Source organism: Neofelis nebulosa, chromosome 17 (genome assembly GCF_028018385.1).
Source record: "Neofelis nebulosa isolate mNeoNeb1 chromosome 17, mNeoNeb1.pri, whole genome shotgun sequence".
NCBI classification, from domain to species: domain Eukaryota; kingdom Metazoa; phylum Chordata; class Mammalia; order Carnivora; family Felidae; genus Neofelis; species Neofelis nebulosa.
In genome coordinates, this window is record NC_080798.1 from 15,822,356 (window position 1) to 15,850,241 (window position 27,886).

The 27,886-nt window shown below is 53.5% G+C and overlaps 1 protein-coding gene across 6 annotated transcripts; it reads right to left on the minus strand.

The window, feature by feature from the left end:
* Positions 1 to 26,862, minus strand: CATSPERG (cation channel sperm associated auxiliary subunit gamma). Of its 6 annotated transcripts, none has more exons than XM_058708741.1 (29): positions 26,240 to 26,862; positions 24,575 to 24,858; positions 24,434 to 24,487; positions 20,847 to 20,991; positions 20,465 to 20,591; positions 20,209 to 20,281; positions 18,917 to 19,072; positions 16,142 to 16,313; positions 14,068 to 14,205; positions 12,990 to 13,049; positions 12,673 to 12,792; positions 12,100 to 12,150; positions 11,866 to 11,995; positions 11,244 to 11,355; positions 10,115 to 10,273; positions 9,908 to 10,020; positions 8,921 to 9,173; positions 8,593 to 8,652; positions 8,312 to 8,510; positions 8,074 to 8,195; positions 7,869 to 7,949; positions 7,722 to 7,778; positions 2,799 to 2,955; positions 2,532 to 2,595; positions 2,290 to 2,385; positions 1,902 to 1,991; positions 788 to 880; positions 599 to 698; positions 1 to 516 (listed from the first exon to the last, which is right to left on the minus strand). In XM_058708741.1, the coding sequence occupies exons 2-29, from the start codon at positions 24,827 to 24,829 to the stop codon at positions 238 to 240; spliced, it is 3,516 nt and encodes a 1,171-aa protein (XP_058564724.1). In that variant the 5' UTR covers positions 24,830 to 24,858; positions 26,240 to 26,862; the 3' UTR covers positions 1 to 237. The 6 variants fall into 6 exon arrangements, with proteins under 6 accessions (XP_058564724.1, XP_058564723.1, XP_058564722.1 ...); XM_058708740.1 differs by lacking the exon at positions 26,240 to 26,862 and adding an exon at positions 25,366 to 25,457 and having other exon boundaries at positions 8,960 to 9,173; XM_058708739.1 differs by lacking the exon at positions 26,240 to 26,862 and adding an exon at positions 25,366 to 25,457.
* Positions 26,863 to 27,886: the final 1,024 nt, after the last annotated feature.

Genomic DNA, 27,886 nt, shown 5'->3' on the forward strand with positions numbered 1-27,886 from the left:
TTTACCAGGTGGCCCAGGAGGATTTTGACTTTAATGACCTATATGGCTGTGTGGTACAAACTAACTGAACGTGAGTCCTTACAAGCCCACGGCTAATCCCGAAACGAGGATTTAGGTCTGAAGAAGTGAAAATTGACGCAAAACAAACAAGGGCCTGGGATGGGTGATAGACACATTTCCAAGGTGGCCCAGGAAGTGAGGGAAGAGCACGGGTGGAGATGGGGGCAGGCAAGCGGCTCAGGTGACCAACGGCTTCTTCTTCCAGGTTTGCTCAGGTGCACGCTGGTTCGCCTCTGCCACTTTGGAACTGGCACTGGAGCCGACTCTGGAGCTGACCGTGGATCTGGTCTCAGGTGTCCCGCTGCAATTTCTAGAAGTGTAGGTGTAGTAGGACTCTGACATGATGATGTTGTTGATCTTCCAGCGGAGGCTGTTCCAGGCCTTCACCATAACAGGCAACAGGAGGCAGAAGATGATGTAGAGGGTCACCAGACCGACGAACACGCTGGATGACACCTGCAGACGCCGCACGACAGGCTTGGCTGGGCGGCCTCAGAGCCCCATTCCCCCAGCGGGGCAGCTCCTCGCAGCCACTCACCATGAGGATGAAGAAGGCCCGCTTGGCACTGAGTGGCAGGCCGTGGATGTGCAGCAGTAAGATGAGCTGGTAGTCACAGTATGTGCTCTTGTCCACGCCTCTGAGGGGGTATGGGGCTCAGGCCTGGGGGAGGAGTCGGGCACCCCATAGGAAGCCCCCAAGTCTCCCTGGGACACATGCCTGGCTCACCTGTTGCTCACCAGCACCTTGAAGAAGAACTCGGGGGCGAAGATCGTATGGGGAACGGTGTCATAGCATGGGGAGTTCTCCAGACACAGCCACCTGGGGACCCGAGTTCAGGCAACATGCGACACAAGTCATGCTTGGCACACGCCAACCTCTGATTTCTCCCTCCAGCCCACAAACTCTGGCTGAGCACTAGAGAGGTGCGACCTCATTCCTTCTTCCTTGATTCACTCCTTCATTCGTTCATCCAATAAGACTGACTCCGTGCCTACCACGTGACAGGCTGTTGACTCACTCATTTCCTCCTGTCTTAACGTCTCCATCTGTGATTCCTCCATTAGTGTATGGGTTGCGTATCTATCATGTGCCAAGTCCTCGTTTATTCCTTGCTGCTCTCGTTCCTTCATCCCACAAATATACCTCGAGTGCCTACTGGGCACAAAGTCACATCTCCATTCATTTATTCTTTCCTTTATTCATTTATTCGATAAATGCAAGTTGAATACTGACTAGGGGAAAGTTGTTGCTCCACTCATTCATTCGCTTCCCTCATTTGCTCATGGCACCATTTTCTTCCTTTCACTGAATCAAAAATCGTTTTTGAGTCCCTATATACTAATCTGTTCCTTCATTGTTTTCTTCATTCATCATGACCGCCATTCAAATCCCAATAAATGCCTACCATGACTGAATGAATGAATTTGCTCATTGTCTCATTCAACAAATACTGTTTAGTCTTATCAGGACCTGGACCTATGAGGGAGACAGACCACACCAGAGACAGTGACAGCCGAGAGGGGTCAGGTTCAGACGGGGCAGGCACAAGCAGAGACGTGAGGGTGAGAAGGGGGAAATACAGGAGGACGTGGGAGCCAATACCCCATTCAGAATGGTCAGAAAAGCCTCCCGCCTCCCATGAAGGGACATCTGAACTAAGGCCTGAAGAAAGAGTAAGAGGGCCCAGCACTGCAGACAGTCAACCCCATTTGAGGAACACGAAGACGGTCAGCCGGCCTTGAGGCTCAAAAGATCTCCCAGAGGCAGAAGGGATGCATAGCCCAGGCAGATTCTGGGCAGGTGGGGGATAAAGGGACCAGCAGCCAGGCCGTGGACTCACTCGATGCCCAAGCTCTGATGGGACATGATGTTAAAGGCCGAGTCCTTGGTGGTCGTTGTGTTCTTGGTGGTCCAGATGAGGCTGTGAGTCCTGTGCAGGACCGTGTAACCTTAGTTGGGGAGGGGGGCGGGGAGAGGGGAGCCCGGCTCCCCGCAGGTGCAGAGAGAGGCTGGCTCTGTAAGCGGTGGAGGGAAGGGGTAGGGGGAGCCTCAGGGGGGCGGGGCCTCACGAAGTGGGGTGGGCGGGGCAAGCATAGGAGCCTGCTCCTGGGGCAGGGCCCCAGACACCGAGGTAGGTGGTGCTTGCAGCAAGGGTGAGGTCTGTGGCTGGGAAGCAAGAGAGGTCTGCAGGAGGAGGGCGGTTATGGGCCCGGGCCCACAGGAATTACTTGTCCAAGGGGCTGTTGAAGCGGTAAATCTCCTCCTCGCTGTATTCCCTGATGGTGTCCAGGGTGGGCCCGCCGCCTACCACCTTCAGCACATAGCTGCCAGGTCAAGAGGTGCGGGGACTGGCTTCGGTGTCCGGAGTCCTGCGTCACCTCTACCATCCAGCCCGCACTCTGTCCCCCTACCCACTCCTACACCCCCCCCCCCCAACGCCCGTCAGTCGCTGGCTTGGCTATGTCTTTACCTGCCCTGAAAACTGCCCGAATCTCCCGTCACCAAGTCTTGGATCAAGAAGAAAGGGTAGAAGACTGTGGGGTCGGAGGGAGACCAGGAGGCGAAGAAATTAGCTTTTGGCCGGAGAAGTGCAGGATGGAGGGGAGGAAGGAGAGAGGAGAGGACCAAGGGGAGGAGCGGAGGAGGAGTGAGGAGGTGAGCAAGCAGTGAGGGAAGGCGGCCGAGTGCTGGGGACAGAGGACAGTGAACAAATGAGGCGAGGGGACTGGACACGCACCATCACGAAAGAGGAAGCAGGGCATCTCGGGGTCCACCCTCACGCAGTCAAAGTAGTGTTTGTTCTGCAGACGATTGTACTGCAGGGTGTAGGTGATGTCGAAGGCCAGGCGCTTGCCCGGAGGGCAGCCGATAAGCACTGGGACCATCAAGTTGCCCTAAGTGGGAGCAGAACGGTCCTGGGGAGGGGGGACCGGTTGGGGGGTGGGCTGGACGGGGAGGACACCCTTCCCCCCCCGCAGGACCACTTCCTGCCAGGCTCACCCTCATCATTGCCATTTGATCGTTATTATTATTAAAACAATACTCTAATAACTGCAAAAGTTTATGTAGTTCTTACTGTGTACAAGGCACCGGCTGATGTTCCCAGCACTTCGAACTCAAATTTAACCCTCAAAACAAGCCTGGCATGGTAGAGTATTAATATCTCCGTTTCAGAGATGGCAAAAGTGAGGCACAGAGAGGTCAAGCCATTTATTCCTCACCCAAAGCTAGGCCTGTGATGGTAGAGACGGAATGGGAACTGAGACAGGTTGGTTCCTGCTGCCTCCAGCAAAAGACACGCAAAACCACTAACACCCATACCTGTGGAGCGGCCAACCCCTAGGCGGTCTGCACCGGGCTCAGGTTGGGCCTGAATTCTCATAAAAGAGAATGGGGAGGAGCCTGGGATATAAGAGGGAAGCGGAGCCCAGGATGGGGGTCAGGGGTCAGGGAATTCCTATGACGTTGTCTTCAGAATGAACAGCCTCTGGCCCATTTCGGTGGTAGGGTCCAAGGGTTCTATCCAAGCGCCAAAGGGACATGGGCATCCAAAGACTGTGGCCTGGGCTTGACAGTGACTGGAGAGGGGTTGGCGGCCATAGAGGAAGCAGCACTTCCCATGCTAGGCCTGGGCCCAAGATTTTACCGCTCTCAGCCACTCACTCACTGGGAGGTCTAATGGGCATCTCAGATTCAGTTTATCCACAACCCATCTTTGTTAATGGTACCTCATCCCTCCATGTTCAGGCTAAAATCTTGTCCTAGAAACCTCGCTCTCTCTCTCTCACCCTTATACCATCCAGACGTCCAAAATGCTAATCTCCGGGGCGCCTGGGTGGCTCAGTCGGTTAAGCGGCCAACTTCGGCTCAGGTCATGATCTCGCGGTCCGTGAGTTCAAGCCCCACGTCAGGCTCTGTGCTGACCGCTCAGAGCCTGGAGCCTGTTTCAGATTCTGTGTCTCTCTCTCTCTCTCTGACCCTCCCCCGTTCATTCTCTGTCTCTCTCTGTCTCAAAAATAAATAAACGTTAAAAAAAAATTTTTAAACCAAACCAAACAAAAAAACCACACAAAATGCTAATCTCCCCCATGCTCCCTGCCCACTTGTTTCCCCCTAACCATTCGTCACCTCTGGCACACAATATCTTTTGTTTCTCTTCCTTATTGTCTGGCTCTCTGCTGTGGGTTGAACTGTGTGTCCCAAAAAGATATGTTGAACTCCTGATCTGGTGCTTGCCAGGGTGGCCTAATTTGGGATCGGGTCTTTACAGGTGTAATCAAGTTAAGATGAGGTTACATCAGATTAGGCTGGGCCCTAATCCAAAGATCAGCATCCTTATAAGAAGAGGGAAATTTAGGGGCGCCTGGGTGGCTCAGTCAGGTAAGCCTCCAACTCTTGATCTCAGCTCAAGTCATGATCTCTCGGTTCGTGAGCTCGAGCTCCATGTTGGACTCTGCCCTGACAGTGGGGAACCTGCTCGGGGGTTCTCTCTCTCCCTCGACTTTTGCCCCTCCCACACACGTGCACACACACACACACACACACACACACACACACGCTCTCTCTCTCTCTCTCAAAAGAAATGAATAAACTTTTTCAAAAAGTTAAAAAAAAGAGAAGAAGAAGAAGAAGGAAATTTGGATGCAGGCACACAAGGAAAATGCCTTGTGAAGACAGAGGCAGAGAGGGAAGTGATGTATCTAGAAGCCAAGGATTGCCAACAGCCACCAGAAGCTAGGAGAGAGGCCATGCAAACAGAGACTCCCTTGGAACCTCCAGAGGAAACCAACCCTCATTTCACACTTCTGGCCTCCAGAACTGGGACAGAATAAGCACTCCAACTTGTGGTAATTTGTTACGGCAGCCCCAGGAAACAAATACACTTTCCCTCGCCAGAACACGAGCTTCACAACGCCGGGATTCTGTTTTGTTCACGGCTCTAATTCCAGCACCTAAAACAATGCTGGCATGTGGTGGGCACTCAGCCAGCACCAGCGGAAGGAATGCATAAGCTCTGTGTGCACCAAGTGAAATCTATTCCCAGTCTACCCCCTTGAGGCCAGCCTGTTCCCCCATGGAGGGAGGCCCATCTCTGGGGCCTGCTGAGAGATAACTCCCAGCCTTTATTCATTCAGCCAAATTTGATTGAGCACCTATTTTTTTTTTTTGTTTATTTATTTTTGAGAGAGAGACAGAGCACGAGTGGGGGAGGGGCAGAGAGAGAGGGAGACACAGAATCCGAAGCAGGCTCCGGGCTCTGAGCCGTCAGCACAGAGCCCAACGCGAGGCTCGAACTCATGAGCCATGAGATCATGACCTGAGATCATGACCTGACCCGAAGTCGGATGAAGTCGGATGCTTAACTGACTGAGCCACCCAGGCGCCCCGATTGAGCACCTATTATGTGCAAATTAATTTGTTCTTTCCTTCATCCAACATATTTACAGATCAGGGAGCCACGGTTCATCAATTAGCTTCAGTCTCCATTTTTTTCCCCAGCACTGGGAGCCAGGGAGAGGCTCCAAGACTTCCAAATACACACCCTCTGGAGGCCTGGCTGGCTCAGTAGGTTGAAAGCGGCTGACTCTTGGTTTTGGCTCAGCTCATGACCTCACGGTTAATGAGTTCGAGCCCCTCATTGGGCTCCATGCTGATAGTGCAGAGCCTGCTTGGGATTCTCTCTCTTCCCTCTCTCTCTCTCTCTCTCAAAATAAATAATAAATATTCTGTTAAAAAAAAGTACTGATAGGTTTTCTTTAAACTTTAATTTTTAGATGGGTAACATGGTCACATGGATACACACACACACACACACACAGTGAAAAGTTTCACTTCCACTCCTGTTCCCCAACTGTCCTACCTCTCCTCCATCCCCAGGGGAGCAAACCACTATAAGGACTTTCTCATTTATTTTCCCACTTTCTTCATGCAAATAAAAGCCAGTGTGAATATATGCTCTCAATTAACCTCCTCCATGCTAATGGTTTATACAAACTGTTCTGTACCCTGCTTTTTTCTCTTAAGACTAAAAACACTTTGGGGTGGCTGGGTGGCTCAGTTGGTTGAGCATCGGACTTCAGTTCAGGTCACGATCTCATGGTGTGTGAGTTCGAGCCCCGCATCCAGCACATTGCTGTTAGCAAAGAACGCTTCGGATCCTCTGTCCCCCCACTCTCTGCCCCTCCCCTGCTTGTGCTCGCTGTCTCTCTCTCTCTCTCAAAAATAAATAAAACATAAAAAAAGAATAAAATATGTTTTGGAGACTACTCCATATCAGTATATGGAGATCTTTGTTCCCCTGCCCCCCAACTTTTTTTTTTTTACAGCTGCATAGTTTTCCATTGCATGGATGCACCCTGATTTATTTAACCACTTCCCTATTAGTGGACATTTAGGTTGTTTCCAACCTTTTTCTGTAACAGTATGTTACAGATTAGATTCCCAGAAGGAATCTGTTGGGTCAAAAATAAGGACCTTAACTTTGACCTTCTGGGGTTATGATAAAGAGGAAAATAATGCATATCACTAAGGATATCAGGAAACACTTATTGGATGCTGTGGTCAGCCACTCCTCCCTGCTCTCCTCCCTCCCTGCAAAGGAGTTGGGGGCTATTACAACCTTTTTTTCATTATTAAATTTTTTAAAGTTTATTTCTTTATTTTGAGAGAGAGAGAGCATGAGCAAGGCAGGGGCAGAGAGAGAAGGAGAGAGAGAATCCCAAGTAAGCTCTGAGCCGTCAGCACGGAGCCTGAGGTGGGGCTCAAACTCACAAACTGTGAGTCCTGACCTGAGCGGCAATCAAGAGTTGGATGCTCAGGTCCTGATCTCGCGGTCTGTGGGTTCGAGCCCCACGTTGGGCTCTGTGCTGGCAGCTCAGCGCCTGGAGCCTGCTTCAGATTCTGGGTCTCCCTCTCTCTCTGCCCCTCCCCTGCCCATGCTCTGTCTCTCTCTCTCTCAAATAATAAACATTAAAAAAAATTAAAATAAAAAAGAGTTGGATGCGTAACTGGCTGGGCCACCCAGGCACCCCTACAGCCCCCATTTTACTGTTCTGGGCCATATACCAAGCCAGGAGGGAGGAGCAGCGAGTCTGTCTGCTGGTGAGTGGGCAAGGAAGTGGGTGAGAACAAGCATCTGGGTGAGGTCCCTCCTTTACCACTTACTAGCTCCTTGGGTTACTCTGAGCAGATGTTTGCACATCTCTGAGCCTCAGTGTCTGTCTCTGTGCAAAAGGGACACTGCATGTGTGAGCAAGTGAGGAACTAAGGACCCCATGGAGTGAAGAACGCACATGTGAGTGGGGAAATGAAGAGTCACATGTGAAAGAAGGGCCAAGGTGGCTCACATGACTCCTTTGTGCCATTTGGGAACAAAAGTCCTGTGTCGCAGATGCTTTATTGCCCCCTGCAGAAAAATATTAGAAGGAAAATACAAGCCTGGGTGCAATCTATACAACCACAAAGGCAGCCCTTTCTGCAAACATGAGTGGATGAAAAGAGTGAGTGGATGTGTGGGTGGGTGAATGAACGAAAAGGAAGAAATTATGAGTGCATTAGTGGGATTTCCCAGGGGAGACTCAGAATCAGTCCTGTTGGGTCTCGACCCAATCCCAATCCCTTCCCTCCTAGCACAGGGCCCAGTACTCCCAAAGTCCAATACTTGCATGCGGGGTCCCTGGTGTGTGTTCTGGAAGCAATGTCCGACCGCGCCCGCCACCTGTGGGTAAGAGCCGGTGATGATGGTGGGCTCCGCGGGCTCGGTCTTTTCCCTCCTCCCGTATCCCTCCCCTCCAGACTTGGACCGAACCTTGAGCAACATGGAGGTCTCCAAGAGGTGATGTCCACTAAGGCCCTGGTCAAAGCAAGACCTTTTATCACTGAGCGTAACCTGGGGTTGGGGGCAGAAACGAAGGCGTCAACAACCCTGCCTGAGGACCCGGGGACGGTTCGAAAGGTGCCCGGCGCCGGTCGCTCCGCCCCCACCCCGGCACGCCCTCCCCGCGTAGTCTCACCCGGAAAAGCACCGAGTTGCGGTTAATGAGGAACTTCTGTTTCACCACCGCCTCTATGCAGCCCGGGTCGGCCAGCACCACGCCCAGATCCACTGTGCTCTTCAGCTCTTCGGAGGTGAGCACTGCAAGCACCGGGAGGGGTTAGGGCCTCGCCCCGCCCCCAGACCCCGCCCCCAGACCCCGCCCCTGGGCTCGCAGACCCCGCCCCTCGAGCTCCACTCCGGCCTCCGCCACAGACCGCGCTCGGGTGTGAACTCCAGCGACTGCCCCCCGACCCTCAGGAAGACGGAGAAGACGTAGCTGGTGCCCTTGTCCAGGAAGATGCGCTCGGGCAGCTCGTAGTCGGCCTTGAGGTCGTAGATCTTCTCGTAGCTGGCCATGTCAATGTACACGTTCCCCGGGCTCTGCGAGTTGCTCGCCAGATAGAAGTAGTAATCCTGGTGGACCGGATGTGGGGCAAAATCGGACCCCGACGGCGGACACCGCCCCCACCCCCGACTCCCAGCCCTCTCCACGCACCTGGTCCTGTTTCTTGTTCGACCAGCTCCAGGTGGAGTCGTGCACCCGGTCGGCGTACGGCTGCGGGGACGACGGGCACCGTGAGCGGGGGCAGCGGAGGCGGCCCCAGGCCGGCGGCATGCCGGCCGCTAACCCAAAGCCGAAGCTCACAGTCCCTGGCCTGCCCCCGAGCCCTACGTCCAACGCCGCAGCCACACTCCTAAAGCCACTTCTCCGAGGCCCTGCTCGCCCGCTCCCCCTGCCCCCTTAGCCTCAGACTCCCCCAGGCGGTTCCGGCCTCCACAGCCGTTCTCGAGCCACGCAGCCCTTGCTTTCTAAGCCTCCTCACCCCGCCTCGGACCAGACCCGGCCCCCGCCAGGCGTCCACCTTGTGGTACTCGGAGTGCAGACAGAGCAGGTAATAGACGAGCCCCTGGTAGACTGCGAGCGAGTTCTCGTTGTGGAAGCCCGAGGGCTCCACGACGCGCGGCGGACGCGCCTGGTAACGCTCCTGGCGCGAGTAGACTTGCGGGTTGGGCAGGTCCCGCAGGCGCATCACCGAGAACGGACAGAAGTTGGTGAAGGAGAGCGTCAGGTGGCTCCTGGGTGGCGGGGGGCACGACTGACTTTTCCGCGAGCCGCCCCAGGTCCGCCTCCCATCTCTGCGCTGCCATCCGGGTCTAATCCAGCCCTGACCCTCCTGCTCAGCCTCAGCCCCCGGTGCCCCTGGACAAATTCTCCGGGACGTCCCTGGGTCCCTCAGGCGGGCGTTCTGGACCTTCTCCTAGACCTCCTCCCCATTCCCAACTCAAGCCTTCTTCCACCTCCTTTCTCCCTGACCCCTTTCCCAGCTGCCTCCCGGGCTCCTCTCAGGTGACCAGATAGATCATTATTGAATGCAGTTGCATCTGGCCATGCAGTCCCTCCTTTTAGTCCCATCATGGTTCCCCAGGACCCTCCCTGTGACCACCAGGCTCACCTTGTCCACCCTGCCACCAGCACTGCACTCTGCACTGTACTATCTCTCAGTCTTGAACGCCCAACCTCCTTTCCTCCTCAGGGCCTTTGCACATGTGGCTCCTCCTGCCTGGAACCCCTTCTCCATCGTGTCCCCTGGCTAACTCTTCCTCACCCTCTAGCTCACAGCTCCTGTACCTCTTCCTCCTTGAAGCTCTCCCTGATGCTCCCACCGCCCTCAGTCTCAGTCAGGCCCCTCCTTGGAGCCTCCAGCGACCCTAAGCTCCCCCGTCACAGCCCTGGGGGTGGCTCCCTCTCTCTCCTGGAATAGGGGCTCTGTGTGGGCCGCACCCAGCTCTGGGGTCCAGTATCTTCTCACCCTTGCCGCTCAAAGAAGTAGTGATTACTGAGCTGCTGGTACATCAAGAGCTGCTCCACAGGCACATGTCTCTTGACAAGCTGGCCCTGCTGGTTTTTCATCAGATACACTAGCTGCGGCAGGAAGGCAGGGCCGGGTAAGCTGGTGTCAGCCAGCTGCCCTGAGGCTCCCCCATGTTCCCACGGGACCCCCCCCCCCACCTGGCACCTGGTACAGCTTGGTGTCTTCATAGAAGAGGGTGACCATGGTCTCATTGGGGGTGTAGACGGAGGACTGGTGCATCACCTGTAGGTTGATGTGCACCTCCCAGCCCCTGGATGGGAACAGCTTGTACATCCGGTAGCTGCCTTCCAGGAGGTACCAGATCTGGGGTGCGACAGCCAGGTGGGTATGTGTGAGGGCCGCGGGGACCTCTGGCCCCACCTCTCCGCCCAGCGTGGTGGCCCCATTCTCTGGGGGTGAGGCCAGGTAAGCTCGCATACCTTCTCTCTATAATGCCATCTCGACTTCCCACAACCCAGCCACCCCTGCTTCCAGCCCCCGCTCGCCATAACTGTCTCCAACGTTTCGTTGGCTGGAGTGGCTATGACTTGAAACTGAAGCGTTCCTAATGTATACACCCCTGCAGGCCAGGGTTCCTAGGGGCAAGCCCTATTTTCTCCTCATTCTGCACCCTCCAGGGACCCACCATCCCCTTGGCCTCAGTTTCCCATCTCCGCACTGATACCCACCCCCCCAACACACTTGACTCTAGACCTCATCCCCTTCTGAGACTCAGCCTGGAGGAGTCCGTCCAACCTTAAGGATGTCCCTCCTCCACGCAGCCTCCTCTTTGAAGCCCTCCTTGGTACACACACACACACACACACACACACACACACACACATTGAATTGGAAGCTGGGCCCCACCCCTTTCTGAACATCTGTCCTGAGATACTATCTTCCCCACTGCAGCCCTGCCTCCTCTGAATCGTTACTTTCTGGGAAACACTCTGTCTTCCCAGTTGGCCTGTGACCCTTGAGGACAAGTCCATGGCTGACCCAGTCACCACTGTATCCTTGGCGCTGGGTCAGGCATACAGTGAGCACTCAATATTTATGAAATGAACCACATGATGGAAAGAAAGAGGGCCCTCTGTGGAAATCAGATCAGGACTCTGAGTCTTTAACTCTGCTGAAAGACTTTGGAAGAAAACACCACTTCTCTTTGAGTTCCAGGGTCCTCAGCTGCCCTTCCGCGGGATCCCTGAGGACACTTCCTCCCCTGAACACTTTTCCCCTGACAGAGGGAGAAGGGAGACCGCTGGGGTTTGGGGAGAGGAGCAGGGTACCCCACCTCCTCAGTCTCTGTGACAATAGCCATGTCCCCACGGAACGAGTTGACCAGGTACTTAATGGACTGCTCCTTGGGGAAGTCCGCCAGGTAGATGAAGTTTTCATAGTTATAGCTGCGGGGGCAGAGATGGGAACGAGGGACACCCAGGCGAGGCCCCTGGAGGATATCTGCTTCCCCCAACTCCAGGCCTAACATGACCCAAGAACTGTTTACTCAGCTCTCTGCCAGCCTCAGGAGAACACGCAAGGAAGCCTGGGATTCCGGGTCCTGCTCCCAAGCCTCTGGGTGACCCGCCCATCTGGAGACAGGAGCAATTGACCCATCCAGCGGTTTGCCAACAGCCCCTAAGTTCCTGAGGGGTGCAACGTGTCCGAACCTTTCCCCCAGACAGTGCCTTTCACACAGCTTGGGTCCTTAACATCAGGTTTCATTTAAGAAAGGCCTCTCAGGTCTTTAAAATATCAGCTTCCCCATCCTAGCCCTAACCATCCCCGCAGCCCGTGTTTCCCCCATGCCAATCCTGGTAACTTCTGAATTTAGGCATGCTCTGACAACTTGATGGCTTCAGAAAGGACCCCCGCCCTAATGGGGCTGAGAAGGCAGAATACGTCCGGCCTCGTACCTCTGCAGGAGGAAGTTGCCCCAGATATACAGCAGGTTGCTATACTGGTTGTAGAACATGCCCTTGGGTACCATCAGGAAGGTGGTATGAGACTCTGTCCCTAGGAGCATCAGAAACTCCAGGCCCCTAGCTGGCCGGGGGAGAGGCAGAGTGGACACAGCAGTGAGGGGAGGGCCATCCAGGTCCCTCCCGGCCCTCATCCACTTTTCAGACCCCCCTGCCTTCCCCTCCTACCGTCAGGGATGAATTCCGGGATGGTGTAGAGGATGGCCAGGTAATTACTGACTACAACCGGGGAGAACACGGCAAAACCTCCTGAGGCTCTGAGCTTTCAAAACCTGAAACTGGGCAAGCCACCAGCCTCCCACCCCTTCCCAAAAGCCCTCCAGTGGCTTCTCATCTGGGCCTGTTAGCCCTTAAGTTTTCTTTAAATGCATATGTCAGGGCACAGGACTTGCCTCCTCTGACTTCTTGGCTGGAGAGTACAGTGTGCAGCCTGCACAACTGTACATGGCAGCCCTATTCTCTGTTCAGGTAAAATAAAATTACATCTCCTTATTGTGAGCCACTGGGCCCTTTCAGGTTTGACTTCTGCTCCCGTCTCCAATCTCCCGCCCTCCCTAGTCTCCCTCTGTTCCAGTCACATTGGTTTCCTCTGTTTCTCCATCCCACCGGGTCTGTGCTCCACCACTACCCCTTACCCTGGACCCGCTGTCTGCCTTAGCACGGACCCCACAGACCGGCAGGAGGTTCACAGTCTGGGCTTCTGGCCCTTCCCACTCAGCCCCCCAACAGCATCCCAATTACCCAGGTCGTAGCTGACCACCTGGAAATACTTCCTGGTGGTGGGGTCTTCCATCTGCACGAGCAGCAGTAGATTGTAGTCTCCAGCAATGAACACGGCCCAAATTATGGAGCAGTTCACAACTGGGTAGGAGGGGGCCGGCTCAGAGCAGCCCCGGACCAGCCCCCTCCCTGGTCTCCGTAACCCTCACCCCCTCCCTGTGACTCCCCACCCCTCCCAAGACACCGTTCTTCACACGGACCTCTCCCCCCCTTCCCTGCTCTGCCACACCCTTGATCCCCACCCCCGCCTGCCGCAGAGGTCTCTGGGAGCTAGGTACCTTGTAACCCTTCGCACACAGACCGCTGCCGGGGCAGCAACTCGAAGGACACGCGGCCATCTGCGGAGCAGGGCAGGGCGGTGCTCAGGCCCTTCCCAGCCCATCTGGCATCCCACCACGCCAGGTCTCCAACCGTCCAGGGTGGCCTGGTGCCGGTGCCTCCGCCCCCTTTAGTCCTTGGGATTTCAGGGGGGCGGGTCTCACCCTGACCTGTCCCTCGCTCACACCTGACCTACCAGAGTAGGTCTGTCTCTGGCCACAGTCACTGGCTCAGGTCCGGGCACACACCCAGAATGGGCCAATCAGAGTGCACCCTGGATTCCTGCTAGAGCTAATGGAAGAGGCTGCTTTCATTCTTTTGGGGTGACTCCACCTGCGGGGACGGGGACGTGTGAGCCCCAAGCTCCTGGGACCATCTTTAGCCCCCAGGAGAGGGGTAGCTACCTGAGAATGAGGCCAAATCTCAGGGTTCATAATAATAAACCCTTTTAGAGCAGCCACCATGTCCCTAACACTGTTCTAAGACCTTTACACATGCCAACTTATTTAATCTTTCATCAACCCAATGAGGCAGGTGCCAATATAATCCTTAGCCCCATTTTGCAGATGAGGAAAATGAGACCAAAAAGAGAGGTTAAGTCACCTGTCCAAAGCCACAGGTGACTTGGGTCGGGTGTGTTCAAGCGATCTCTCCCCAGACTTGTGCTATAATCTCTGTGCTACGCTACCTTGCCAAGAGATAGAATCCTGATGACATACCCTGGGAGCCCCTGGACCTAGCCATGCCGGAAGTTGGACTCTAGTCTTTTCGCTTGTTTAAGTCTGCAAATTCTTTATGCCTAGACGATTTTTGGCTTGGGCTTCTGTCCTTTGAAGCCACACACGTCATGAAAGATATGTAACACACCCAAGTCCCACCCCTGTAAATGCATGAACCCATTCCCACTCACAGGGACAACCTCCAGCCTGGGACCCCTCCTGAGGGCGCCTGGTGAGGGATGAGCGCTAGACGTTGGAATTCTCACAGATGCCAGGGTATGGAGTGGTCTCTTGGGCTGCCAGAGGCCCCAACCCTTACCTGTGATGGTCCCAAAGTGGACGTAGCCTTCCCGCTTGCCAGTGGTGAGGGCCATGATGTACTCTGAGCCATTGCCATGGGCATGTACAGGGCACAGCTTCTTGATGCACTCGTTGGCCAACACACGAACCCAGCTCCCTGTGCGGGGCCAGCACGGAACCTCAGACCCATGTCTATAGACCTGGGGCCTGACCCTCATCCGTATGTCCACGGCTTTAATGGCTATTCCGTGCGGTGTCTGAGGGGCCCCTGGCATAGGGCCCAGTACCTTTGAGTAAATCCCTCTTGCTCGTACTCTGTCCACGATGTATAGATTAATCTAACCCCGCCCTCGTATTCCCCTGGCCAGAGCAGTGGGTTCAACTGAGCATGTGACCATGCCGGACAAATCAGAGACAGTCCTGGCTTGCAACCACTAACAAAGAGATGCTCTTTCCTGGAGCCCCTGAAAGGATAGAAGGCCACAGTTGCTAGGTGGAGGGGGGCAATCACCAAGGCTATCACAAGGAGGGGCCTGTTTAAGCTACAGTGAGCACCTAGATCCAATTGTACCTGAAATCCAGTGCACCTATCTAAGCCAAAAACACCCTCTTCTTCCTTCCTTCCTTCCTTCCTTCCTTCCTTCCTTCCTTCCTTCCTTCCTTCCTTCCTTCCTTCCTTTCTCCCTCCCTCCCTCCCTCCCTTTCTCTCTCACTGTCTTTCTTTCCTTCTTTCTTTCTTTTTCTCTCTCTCTCCCTTTCTTCCTCCCTTCTTCCCTCCCTCCCTCCCTCCCTCTCTCTCTCTTTCTTTCTTTAGTTTTCTCTTTCTTTCTTTCTTTCTTTCTTTCTTTCTTTCTTTCTTTCTTTCTTTCTTTCTTTCTTTCTTTCTTTCTTTCTTTTTCTTTCTTCCTTTCAGTAGGCTTCAGGCCCACCAGGGAGCACAACGCAGGGCTTGAACTCACAAGTGTGAGATCAAGACCTGAGCTGAGATCAAGTCAGACATATAACGGACTGAGCCACCCAGGAGCCCCAGCACCCCTTTCTTTGACTTAAGTCCATTTTAATTTGGTTCGTCCTACTGTCAATGTCCTAAGTGAGAGAGGGAGAAAAATGAAGCTGTTGGGAACGGGCCTTAACTAATGAAATGCAGGTTATAATACGAGTTTATGTAACCCTATAAAATGACATCTCTCAATAGGGGGGAAAGCTGAGAAGAACTAGAAGGGTTTGGGTATCATTTAAAAGATAAGGCTGTGCTCGGATTCTGTGTCCCCCTCTCTCTCTGCCCTTCCCCCGCTCACACTCTGTCTCTCTTCTCTCTCTCAAAAATAAATCAACGTTAAAAATAAATAAATAAAAGATAAGGCTGAATCAAGTCTCTCTCTTTTTCCTCGTGATCAGTCTCCTTCAGGCTTTTCCTCTGCAATTGCCCATCCTACTTTCTCTCTGCCTTTCTGACCCTCCCGGCCTCTCTCCCATCCCCCAAATTTCTTTTAACCTTTTAAGTTTACTTATTTATTTTGAGAGAGAGACAAAGGGAGAGCACAAGCGGGGTAAGGGCAGAGAGAGAGGGAGACAGAGGACCTCAAGTGGACTCTGTGCTGACAGCAGAGAGCCCAACGAGGGGCTCGAACTCATGAACCGTGAGATAATGACCTGAGCTGAAGTGAGACATTTAATTGACTGAGCCACCCAGGCACCTCCCCAACTTCTCTTTTGCTATGCATCTCTCTTGCATTTCTTTCTCTGCCTTTCTGACACTCTGTGTGTGTGTGTGTGTGTGTGAGTGTGTGTGCACGCACATGTCTCTCTCTCTTTCTCTCTCTCTGCTCCCTTCTTTCCCTCTCACACCTCCCTCTACCCTCTGCTCACTCACAGGTCCAGACGAAAGCCTCACACCAGCATATAGAGGGTAGGAAAAAGCCATATAGGGTGGGTGGTGACCATTAAGGACCTTGGAAAGTCCTTCCAACGCCCCCCTCCCCACCCACGCAATTCCAGTCCTGGGGGCATCCAGTGGGTGGGTTCCCTGAGGCGCCCTCCCTGGGTCTCCCACAGGCAGGACCCCTTTCCTGAGATGCCAGGGACCCCCTCACCACTGCCTTGGTTGCTCTCGTGGAGGGTGACATAGGTGCCCGTAAAGTAGTAGACGAGCTGGTTCTGCCGAATGAAGAGAGTGCTCTCGGTGGCTATGGCGTCATAGATGGTGGCAGTGAAACTGGCCTGAGGACAGTAGAAGGAGCCTACCCAGCAACTGTCAATGTTCAACTGTGGGGGAGCAGAGTCAGAGTCAGCGGTGAGCAGGCCTGCCTCGGCTCCCCCCACCCCCCCCACGGCCTGCCTTCAGGGGACACAGCTGCTCTGAAAACTGCCTGGGAAGGACACAGACACCTGCCCCCAGGGCTCCCTCCTTGCTCACCGTCAAGTAGTACCTTGTGGCCGAGCTTCCCTGACAAGGGGAAGGAAAGCAGGTGACCCAGGACAGAGCCAATTGGGACTCTGTGTTTCTCCCCAGAGTTTGGCAGTGCACAACACACTCAACGGTGCAAAACAACCTCAGTCCCCCAGGTCACAGTCGGGGTTGCACCTATGTGGATCCCAAAGATCGCATGCTTGGCTCGGGGCACATCTGAAACAGCCCTATTTTACCTTGAACACGGCTGGCTGTCCGGGCTGACGCTATCTGAGCTCACTGACCAATCGCTAGCACTGGCGATGCTCACTAACGGTGGGAAAGCACCAAGGCTGAACTAAAATCCATCACGCTTCTAGAGCCCCACACCAGTTTCCGGGCAAAAAACTATAGGGGGCGTTCTGGACCGAACTGTGTCCCCACTCCCAATTTCTAACCCCGCCATGAAGGAGATAGTTAAGGTTCACTGAGGTCACGAGGGTGGGCTCCTAATCCTCTGGGACTGGTCTCCTCATGAGAAGAGGGAGAGACACCAGAGATCTCTCTCGTTGCTCTCGTGGGCACAGAGAGAAGGCCATATAAGCACTTGCTGCCAGCCGGGGAGAGGCCTCTCCTGGCACCTTGATCTTGGACTTCCAAGCCCCCGGAACGGTGAGAATATAAGTTCTTGTTTAAGCCTCACGGTCTGCGGTGTTGTTATTTACGGCAGCCTGAGCCACACAGGGGCCAGAGGAGCAAGTGCATCCACTCCATGAAGAAGCCAGCGGCCAGATCCCATAGGATGAAAGCCCTGGTGCTTTCACTGCTTGAAAAGAAGGCGGTCGATGAGGGGAAGCGGGTGGAGCAGGATGCAGGCGTACAGGCGAGAAGAGTACAAGAGCCTTAACCAAATGCAGTGTGTTGGTTCAAACACTTGCTTCAAACAAACCAACAACAAACCAACTCTCAAAAGATGTTTTTAGACGACACACAACGGCCAGTCACATGAGAAGGTGCTCACCATCGCTCGCCGTCGGGAAAATGCCAATCCAAACCACAAGGGTGCGGCCACTGTGGAAGACAGTATGGAGGTCCCCCCAAAAATGAAAAATAGGACTAGCCTATGATCCAGTAATTTCCCTACTGTTTACCCAGAGAAAATGAAACCACTAACTTGAAAAAATATATGCACCCTGGGGCGCCTGGGTGGCGCAGTCGGTTGAGCGTCCGACTTCAGCCAGGTCACGATCTCGCGGTCCGTGAGTTCGAGCCCCGCGTCAGGCTCTGGGCTGATGGCTCGGAGCCTGGAGCCTGTTTCTGATTCTGTGTCTCCCTCTCTCTCTGCCCCTCCCCCGTTCATGCTCTGTCTCTCTCTGTCCCAAAAATAAATAAAAAACGTTGAAAAAAAAATTAAAAAAAAAAAAATATATATGCACCCTATGTTTTATCGTAGCATTATTTACTATAGCCAAGGTATGGAAGAAGTCTGGCTCCATTCATAGATGAACAGATAAGGAAGATGTGGTACACACACACACACACACACACACACACGCATATGCGCGTGAAATCTCACGCAGCCATAAAAAGATGAGACCTCGCCACTTGTGACAACATGGATGGACCTAGAGGGCATGATGCTAGTGAAATAAGTCAGACAGAAAAAGACAAACACCCTACGATTTCACTTACATGTGGAATCTCAAAAATAAAACAGACGAACAAAAAGCAGAATGATACCTGTAAACACCGAGAACAAATCGGTGGTTGCCAGAGGGGAGAGGGGTGGGGAGAAGGGGAGGAGGAGACACAGGCTTCCAGTTAGGGCATGACTACGTCACAGGAATGAAAGGAACAGCATAGGGAACATAGTCAACCAATGATACCCGAAGAGTGTCGGGTGGGGACAGACGGCGGGTACCCTTGCGGTGAGCACAGCACATGTAGAAACACGTCGAGTCGCTATGCTGTACATCTGAAACTAACGTGACATTGTGTGTCAACTAGATTTGGATAAAAACTTTGAGATATTTTTAGGTAGCTGGCGAGAACGGACTAAGTAAGACCCTGCTAGAAGGTATGAAAGGGTTATAGCTGATTTTGTTGGGTATTACAATGGCATTGTTGTTCGGTTTTGGCAAAGTACTCGTTCTGTGTCCGACTGACGTGAACCATCCTTACAGTGATCCCATGAGACAAAACAGAAATACCGTTTGCATTTTGCAGAGGGGGAATCCAAAGCTTGGGTACGTGAGGTCACTTGGCCCAGGGTCACACAGCCAGCGGGGAGCCGAGCCAGGATCTGGAGCCAGAGGGTCTGGCTGCAGAGGCTTGTGTCTTCCTTTCATGCTCTCTGCCTCTCGTGGGAGCTGCTATGGCTTCAGGGACTCTTTCCACAGCTCCGGGGCCCACTCTTGAAGGGCTGAGGCCCAGCACCCTTCAAGAAGCCCCAGCCCAGCGCCTTCCCTGCACCACTCACCTCCACGAGAAAGAAGTCCGTGAAGCTGGTGTCAGTCAGCAGGACGGACTTCTCATCGGGAATGCCACCCAGGATGAGCACAGGTGTCTGGTTCACGGTGTGCCACAGGGGCCTCGACGGGACATTGATGAAGTACCGGGGTATCAGATTGAAGATCTGCCGGGGGAGGGGGGAGGGGGGCGGGAGGGCTGCTCAACACTCCCCCTACCCTCCATGGCTCCATCTCATTTAGGGTAAAAGCCAAAGTCCTCACCTGACCCATGAGGCCCCACATGATTTGTCCCTGTCACCTCCCTGACGCCATCCACCACCGCTCTCCCCCTGGCTCGCTCTCTCCCAGCCACGTGGGCCTCCTCACTGCTTCACAGGCTCACCGGGCACATGCTCACCTCTGAGCCTTTGCCCTGGCTGTTCCCCGTATATGAAATGCTCTCCCCCAACTATCTACGTGCTTCCTTCCTCTCTTCCTCCGAGACTTTACTCAAATGTCCACCTTCTCAGTTGTGCCTTTCTTGACCATTCCATTAACCGTGCGATCCTTTCCTGCACAGACATAATCCCCTTGCCTCTGAACGCTCTCCAGAGCACTTACGACCTTCTCATCTACTCTGGAATTTACTTGATTTCGTGTTTACTATATGGTGTCTGTCTCTCCCCCTAGAATTTCAGCTCCATCTGGGTCTGTGTGTTCACCGAATGAACTGCTGAATGAATGAATGAATGAATGCACCATGATCAAGACTATGGATGCAGGAGGGGCGCCTGGGTAGTTCAGTTGGTTAAGTGTCAGACTTCTGCTCAGGTCATGATCTCTCAGCGTGTGAGTTCAAGCCGCGCATCCAACTCGCTGCTGAAAGCTCAGAGCCTGGAGCCTCCTTCAGATTCTGTGTCTCCCTCTCTCTCTGCTCCCCCCCCCCCCATTCACACTCTGTCACTCTCAAAAATAAACGTTAAAAAAATAAAAATAAAAAGACTATGGGTGCAGGAGACAGGCAGACACAGTTTCAAGTCTCCTTCCATGTGCTGACAGACTGTGGGCAAATGGCTCCATCCCTTTGGGGCCTCAGTTTTCTCCTCTCGAAAATGGGTTTGTGAGAGTACCTTCCCTCCCGGAGTCATTGCGAAGACCGAAGGTGATTGCGTATTCAGTGGAGCACTCCACCGGGGGCCGGGCATAGAGTGAGCACTCTGTAAGTGGGGTCTCCCGCTTGTGTGGGAAGTAATTGGGGCCCCAGCCTGCTGTCTTTAACCCACGTTTTCTACCACGTTTCTCTACCACCTGGGCCCCTCACCTCGTTTCCCACAGTGAATTGGAGCGTGTTATCTTGCTGTTTCTGCAAGAAGCCGTTGATGTTCACATGAAACCTGGCAGCAGGGGTGGGGCAGGGCACAGGGGAGGGTTCCAGTTTCAGGGGCTCCTGTCATAGCTCACAACCACCTCCCTACCCTACTCCCTCCCTTTGGTCTCCTCCTGGCTTCTTCGGGGATCTGGAGATTAGGAGGACCCTCCCAGAGTCTACCCGCTGCCCTGGACCTGGGAAAGGGCACCTTTTATTTTGAATGAAGGGCCCCAGGCCATTGCTGCGGACATCCACGTACATGACCACACTGCCGTTCTTGATGGGCATGGGCGTGTACCAGCTCATGGCACACACTTCCTCTGCGTTGCACCGCTCTGCTGGTAGGAAGTGGGCACTGAGGCTGCCGGGCCTCCCAGTGGCCCCCCACCAAGGCCGCGGACCACTGGGATCTCCCTGTAACTCCTCGTGTCCCTGCTCCAGGTCACAGACCCCACCGCGGCCCCCTAAAACCTCCATGCTCCCGCCAGGCCACAGGCCCCTCTGATGACATCAGCCTCCCGCTGAGGCCCCCAGCAAGCTCCCCACACCCTTGCCAGGCCACGGCCCCGCCGGGTGCCCTCCAGGCTCACCTTTGCTGCGGAAGGGGGCTGCCTCCATCTGGATCTGTAGCTGCTCTATCTTCCAGCGATGGAAGTTGACTGGGGACTGGAAGGTCACCAGCACCAAGGGCTTCAGCCCTGTCAGGTGGCCTTTGCGGACCTGGGCCTCGGAGGACTGAGGGCAAGGTGACCCAAAAATGTTCTTTAAGAGAGGTTCTGGGTACCCCTGCCTTGAGCCCACCTTTAGCAGCCCATCTTCTGGGACTGGGTGGGAGAACAGTCTCCACCATGGGAAGGTCGGAGAACAAGGTGTAGGCCGTGTGCTGGGGAGGTGACAGACCAGGCTAGGAGACAGGCAGAGGGGCCAGGGGCTGTGAAGGGAGTCAGTAGGTGTTCCTGGAGGAGGTGAGGCCAGGGCCATCATCCTCAGACAGGACATGGATGCAGGAAACACTCAGAATGGCGGCACGGGATGTGCACAAATGAGAAAGTGGGAATGAGCCTCCCTCACTCCAGGGGTCCCAGTCCCACCCTTGAGGCTTCAGCCCCAGGTAGAAATCTGAGTCTGCCATCCCCACCAGTCAGAGGATAGCCAGGTTTGGCGGCCGGGGCCTGTGGGTGAGGGGGGACGGGGCAGTTACACAGAAAGGAACGGGGGAGGAGGGGAAGGAGACAGTCAGGGCCAGCTCTTGGAAATGCCAGGACCCTTGCTGGGTGGAGAAAGGCAGTCAGGGCTTAGGGTGCAGAAGAAAGGACAGAAGGAGAAGGGTGTGCCAGGTGTGTGGAACAGCATGAACAAAGGCTTGGAGGCAGCCCCAAGAAAAAGGTGCATTCAAGACGCTGTGAGCGGGGGGGGGGGGGGGGGGGGTGGCCTATGAGACCAGGGAGAGAGACTTAATGGGTCCAGCCGCCTTTGCACAGCCCTTTATCCCGAGGAATGCCTCGGCCAGGGCCCTGTCAACCCTGCCAACGGTACCTGTCCCGGCCCTATCTCTGAGTTTTTCAACCACAGGGTAGCAGGTGCTGGTGAGGCAGGGATCTCCTGTCGGCAGTGACCCAGGTCCTGTCCACCCTCAACTCCTGCCTAGACCCTGAGTCAGCCTCCTCACTGTCTCCCTGCCCCTGCCCTGCCCACCCACCCCCACATAGCAGGAGGGAGCCTGGGAACGCTGGAGTCCCCCATCGGGCCCTCCTTTGCTCAGAACCTCCTCACGGGCTCCATCTCACTCATGACTCCTCACACACAGCAGCCTCTGTCCTTCTTCGGGGCCATCGCACTAGCCATTCCCCTGACCTGGGATCTTTCCCCCAAGTCTCCGCATGGTCGTCTTTTTCATCACTCAGGTCTCTGTTCAAGCCTCTTCAGAGACCTTCTCCAACCACCCTGTAACACCCTCCTTTCTAACATAGGACATTTTATTTTCTTCACCCTGATGACTCTCCAGAAATTATCTTATGTATTTATTTGCCGATCGCTTCCCTGGTAGCCGGAATCCATAAGAAAAATCTAGCCATGTTGTTAATCATTATATCCCCCATGTTGTTTAAAAAAAAAAAAAAAAAGAATCTGACTCATTGAAGGTGTTGAATGGCCAGAGAAAAGTATTATTATCACATTTTTACAGATAAGGAGAGAAGATTCGTGGAGTAAAACTGTCTGCCCAGGGTCACACTCTACAAACTTGTTGCTAGCATTCACGGAGCCCTTTCTATGAACCAGGCACTGCGCTCAGTGGCTGTCACATATTTAATCATTTTGTCGAGTGGGTATGATCATTATTGCATCCTTGTTAAGGACGAGGGAACTTTGGTACAGAGAAGTAAGGAATTTGCCAGAGATCACACAGTTATTAGGTCGCAGAGCTGGGATTTGAATACGGGCAGCCCAGCTCTGGAGCCCACAGTATTAACTATCATGCTACACTTCCTCCAAGGAAATGTTAAGGTCAATGGCAGATTCAAACCCCGGCCTGCTGCCACCAAAACTTCGCTTCTAGGCCACAACCCTCCACTGTCCACAAAAAGCTTACTTGGGCCAAAACAATCTTGGAAAAGAACAACAAAGTTGGAGGACTCAAACCTCCTGATCTGAAAACTTACTACAAACCTACAGTAATCAAGACTATGTGATACTGATATATGGACAGGCATACAGAGCAATGGAACAGAATTATACCCAGAAGTAAACTTTTACAGTTACGGTCAAGTGACTTCTGACAAGGGTGCCAAGACAATTCATTTATACATATGGTAGTGGGATAACTGGATATTCATGCAAAAGTTGGACCCCTACCTCACACCATACACAAAAAGTAACTCAAAATGGGTCAGAGACTCAAATGTAAGAGCTAAAATGAAAAGACTCTTAGAACACATGAGTAAATCTTCATGATCCAGGCATAGCCTTAGACAGCACCAAAAGCACAAACAACAAAAGAAAATACTGATAAATGGGACTTTATCAAGGTCAAAAACTTTGGTGCCATCTTATGGTATGTGAATTTTATCTCAATAAACGTAAAACCTTTGTTCTTTAAAGGACACCATCAAGAAAGTAAAAAGGCAACCCACACAATGTGACAAAATGTTTACAAATCATACATCTGATAAGGAACTAGTATCCATAATACATAGAGAAAGTTTACGATGCGACAATAAAAAGAAAAATAACCCAGGTTGGCACCGAATTTGAATAGATATTTCTCCAAAGAAGATAGAGAAGTGGCCAGTGAGCATAGGAAAAGATGTTCAACATCAGTAGTTATGAGGGAAATGCAAATCAAAACCGCAATGAGATACCCCCTCACACCCACATCTTTTGGCTATAACCAAAAGATGAACAAGTGTTGGTGAAGATTTAGAGAGACTGGAACCCTCAAACGTTGCTGATGGCAATGTAAAATGGTGCAGGGGCTTTGGAAAACAATCAGGCAGTTCCTCAGAAGTGAAACAGTTAACATTTGACCCAGCAAGAGAACTGAAAACATATGTCCACACAAAAACTTGTACACACATCTTTATAACAGCATTATTCATAATTGCCAAAAAGGTAGATAACTCAGATATCTATCGATTAATGGATAAACAAAACGTAGCACGTCCTTACAATGAAATATTACTCAGCCATAGAAAGGAAATACTGATATATGCTACAGCATGGATGAGACTTGAAAACATGCGAGTGAAAGAAGCCAGATACAAAAGGCTACCTATTGTACAACTCCGTTGACATTTAATGTCCAGAATAAGTAAATTCATAGGAACAGAAAGGAGATTAGTGGTCTCCAGAAGCTGGAGGAAAGGGGTACAGGGTTTCTTTTTAGGGTGATGAATGTGTTCTGGAATTAGATAATGGTAATGGTTGCACAACTTTGTTAATATGCTAAAAACTACTAAATTGCACACTTTAACTGTTGAATTTATGTGAGTTACATCTCGATTTTTTTAATGGCAAAAAAACCAAGCTTACTTGAGCACTTACTATGTGTCTGGTGGGATACTGGGAATCTTCTTGAATCCTTAGGGTCCCCAGGGTCTGGTGGTGCCACCACTATAAAAATGTTACAGATTGGGGAAACTGAGCCCACACAGAATGAGTTCACCTCTGCTGCACTCACCTCTCCACCGCAGGAGTAGTTGATCTTTAGGTAGTATGGGAAGCCCAGGTATTTCTGCAAGAAGAGGTTGGGCAAATGTCCAGAGCCCAGTGGGGTGCGGATCCATGACCTCTCCCATTCACCTGACCCCAGTCCCCTCACCTCGTTCTGGTCGGTGGGTGCATCCACCAGCAGGCTGAACACACTGTCCAGCGTCTCCAGGGGCTCTAGATCAAAAAAGCGGTCGCTCCTGCCTTCCTCGCCTACCGCCTCGAACTTGATCAGAACAACGTGCCAGATACACTCCTGGATATCCTCCTTCGCCCACAGCCTCCACGGTGCCAATAGCACCGCCAGTAGTGTCCACAGCGCCCGCAGGACTCGGAGTTTCGGCCACGCAGGGCCAGCAGGGTACATCGCGGGGCAGCGCGCAACGTGGCTCGAACCTGGAGAATGGGGGGGTCAACACCCGCCAGCAAGACTGCGCCGGAAAGCCGTCTTCTGAGATGCTACCACGCTCCTGAGCTTCCCCTGGCGCTTGCTCCTGGCCCCACCTCTGCTCAGACTTCTGGCCCCACCCCTGCTCTTTCTCCTGGTCCCACCCGTGCTCTTGCTCCTGGCCCCTCCCCTGCTCCTGCTTCTGGCCCCGCCCCTGCTCTTACTTCTGGCCCCGCCCCTGCACTTGCTTCCTGCTCCGCTTCTACTCCAGACTTCGCCCCTGATCAAGGTGCTGTATCTGCTCCTATTCTGGATCCCACCTCTACTATTAGTCCAGGTGCCTCCTCTACTCTTGCTCCTGGACACGCCCCTGCTCCTGGTTTCGCCTCGCCTCCTCGCTTCACCCCTTAACCTCGCCCTGTAGTTGTTCTTTGCTCCGCCTCTGCTCTGCATCTGGCCCCTACTCTTCACCGGGTCTCGGTTACTGTTTCTGACTTTGTCTGTGCCCCACCTACTTTCTCCAGTCCTGCTGTTCCCTCTGGTCGTGCACCTGCACTTGCACTTGCACCTGGTTTCGCCCCCACTTTTTGCCCCGCCCCCCCACATCTCTTCGCATCTCCCCTTTCTCCTGGCCCGGGCCCTACCCTGGTACCGAGTCCTGTATCTAGCCTCTCCCTTCTCCGGATCCTCGGCCCAGACCTTCCCCACGCCCCGCCCCTTTCCCTGTCCCCGCCCCTTTTTCTCTCCTGGAGTTTGCTCCTCCCTCTGCTTCCCCGCCTTGTCCCGCCCCTGTTCCTCGACCCATCCTAGCTCTTCGACCCGTTCCTTATCGACCCGCCCTTTCCCCTGGTCCTGGGAGAGCTGTTCTTCTCGAGCCTGCCCCTCGCCCCGCCCCCTCTTAAAACCACGCCCATCCCCCTTAGAGACCCTCTCTTTGCCTTGGGATCTCTGCTCGCCACTGGCCTTCCCTTCGCCCCGCGCCTTCTCCTCGCCCTGCGCCTTTTTCTCCTTCCACTCCGGCGCTACCTTGTCGGTCAGCACTTTCTCTATCCTCACCTTCCCCCCGAGACGCGACACCTTTTCACCCCACTCTCTCTTTTCACGACACTTTTCCATGCCCTGGACAGCGACCGGCTCTACGCCCCGCCTCTTGCAGCTTCGCCCCTACTCATCTCTCCGCTTCTGGGCTTAGCCTTTCCCTGCTCGTCGCCCCGCCCTTTCTCCGCCCCTCCCCTCCCCTCCGATGCTCGGTCCCTGGACTCCCCTCCCCTTGCTTTGCCTCTCCCCTTCTCGCCTCCCCCCTCCCTCCCCTTCTCTCCGCCCCCCGCCCCCCGCATCCCTCCCTGGGGTGGCCCCAGGCACCTCCCTCTTCTCCCCGCCCCGCGGTACCAGTCACTTAGTTAAAACCGGTCAACCGTCACTTGGCCGCTCCAGTCCCGCCCCTCCTGCCCGGTTTCAAAATGGCCGCCCACACTTCCACAACCTACTTCCGCCTTTCCCGAGACCTGCCGGCCCCACGCGCCTGTCTCCACGGTAACGCTTGTCCCAACCGGCGCCTGCGACTTGGTGGCGCGGTGAGAGCTGGGCTCAATACCCTGTTGCACGAGGCCTGGGGGCTGAGGGTGCTAGAGACAAGAGTTTGTGATAGGTAGGTCCTCAGGGAGCTCCCGCTGGTTGTTCTGGTAGCCCTTACTCGTCCTCTGCGCAATCGGGCTTTTGTGTAAAAAATTCTCCTAAAAACACGTTTGATTTCCTTGTGGGAATGAATCCGACTGCGGCTTAACACCCTCCTCCTCTACAAAACACGGACGCAAGCAACCATCTCATGGAGTTGTGGGCAGTCTGGAAGATAACATTGGAGAGTGCCTGGCAGATAAATTCAGTAGATTTTCAATTTTCATTTGTATTCTGATGCCTAACAGTTAAGGACTCAGACCATGACTTTTTGATGAACTGCAAAGCTGACTTTACCCTAAATCTATGATTTTGAAACTTTAGTGTGCATTAGACTTGCTGGAAGAGCTTGTTAAAACATGTTGTTGGGAAAAACAAACAAACAAACACACACACAACAGGTTGTTGGGCTTCACCCCCCAGAGTTTGATTCAGTAGGTCTCAGGTGAGGCTCGAGAATTGGTATTTCTGGCAAGTTTTCTGGTGATGCTGATACTGATGGTCTGAGGACCACACCTTGAGAAATAGTTCTTTAAGCCTTCCGTGTCTCCCCAGGACCTCAGGGAAATAATCCAGTTGGTTTCCAGAGTGCTGCATAATCTCATCCCTTTTCTTCTTCCCATCCAGCTCATCTCTGTTCTCCCTATAGACCTGTGCCCTCTACCGCCAGTCTTACGGAGGGACTTGAATATCCTTGATCAGCCTGCTCTCTCTCCTCCAGACTGTGTTCCCCGCAGTAGCACCCTCTGGAACACTACTCCATACTTTGTCACTGGCTGACCACTTCCCTTCTCTGGCGTCTTGTCTGTAATATATGACCAGTCCCCATCCCTCCCCTGACCACACACCAGGCCATGACTGCTTCCCAATGAATCACAGGTTCCATGAGGGCAAGACCTAAGGTTCTCTCCATCACTGTTGTTCCCAACTCTGTCCAACACAGCACAGAACAGATGTCCTATGTAAATGACAGCTGATGGAAGTCTATCCCCACTGCCCCAGCCCCACAGGCCACAGAGGAGTGAATTCATCTGAGGGAAGAAACTCACAAGCTATGTACCTGAGCCCTTCTACACTCATGAACAGAGTCACAGAGGCTTCGGTGCAGAGGGCACCCCTCCCCACACCCCACTCAGGAATGCAGCCCTACCAGGGGGAGGTTCCTCTGTTAGATCAGCATCATTTATGTCAGCAAAAGATTGGCAAACACCCACATGTCCATTAGTGAGACGTTAAGGTAATTTATGGGATGTGTGTCCTAGAGGAGGCACTGCAGACATAGAAAAAGGATGTGAGACCTACTCGTATGTCTCAGGAATGATCTCCTAATTTTACTGGGTTGGTGATAAAAGCAAGGTGCAG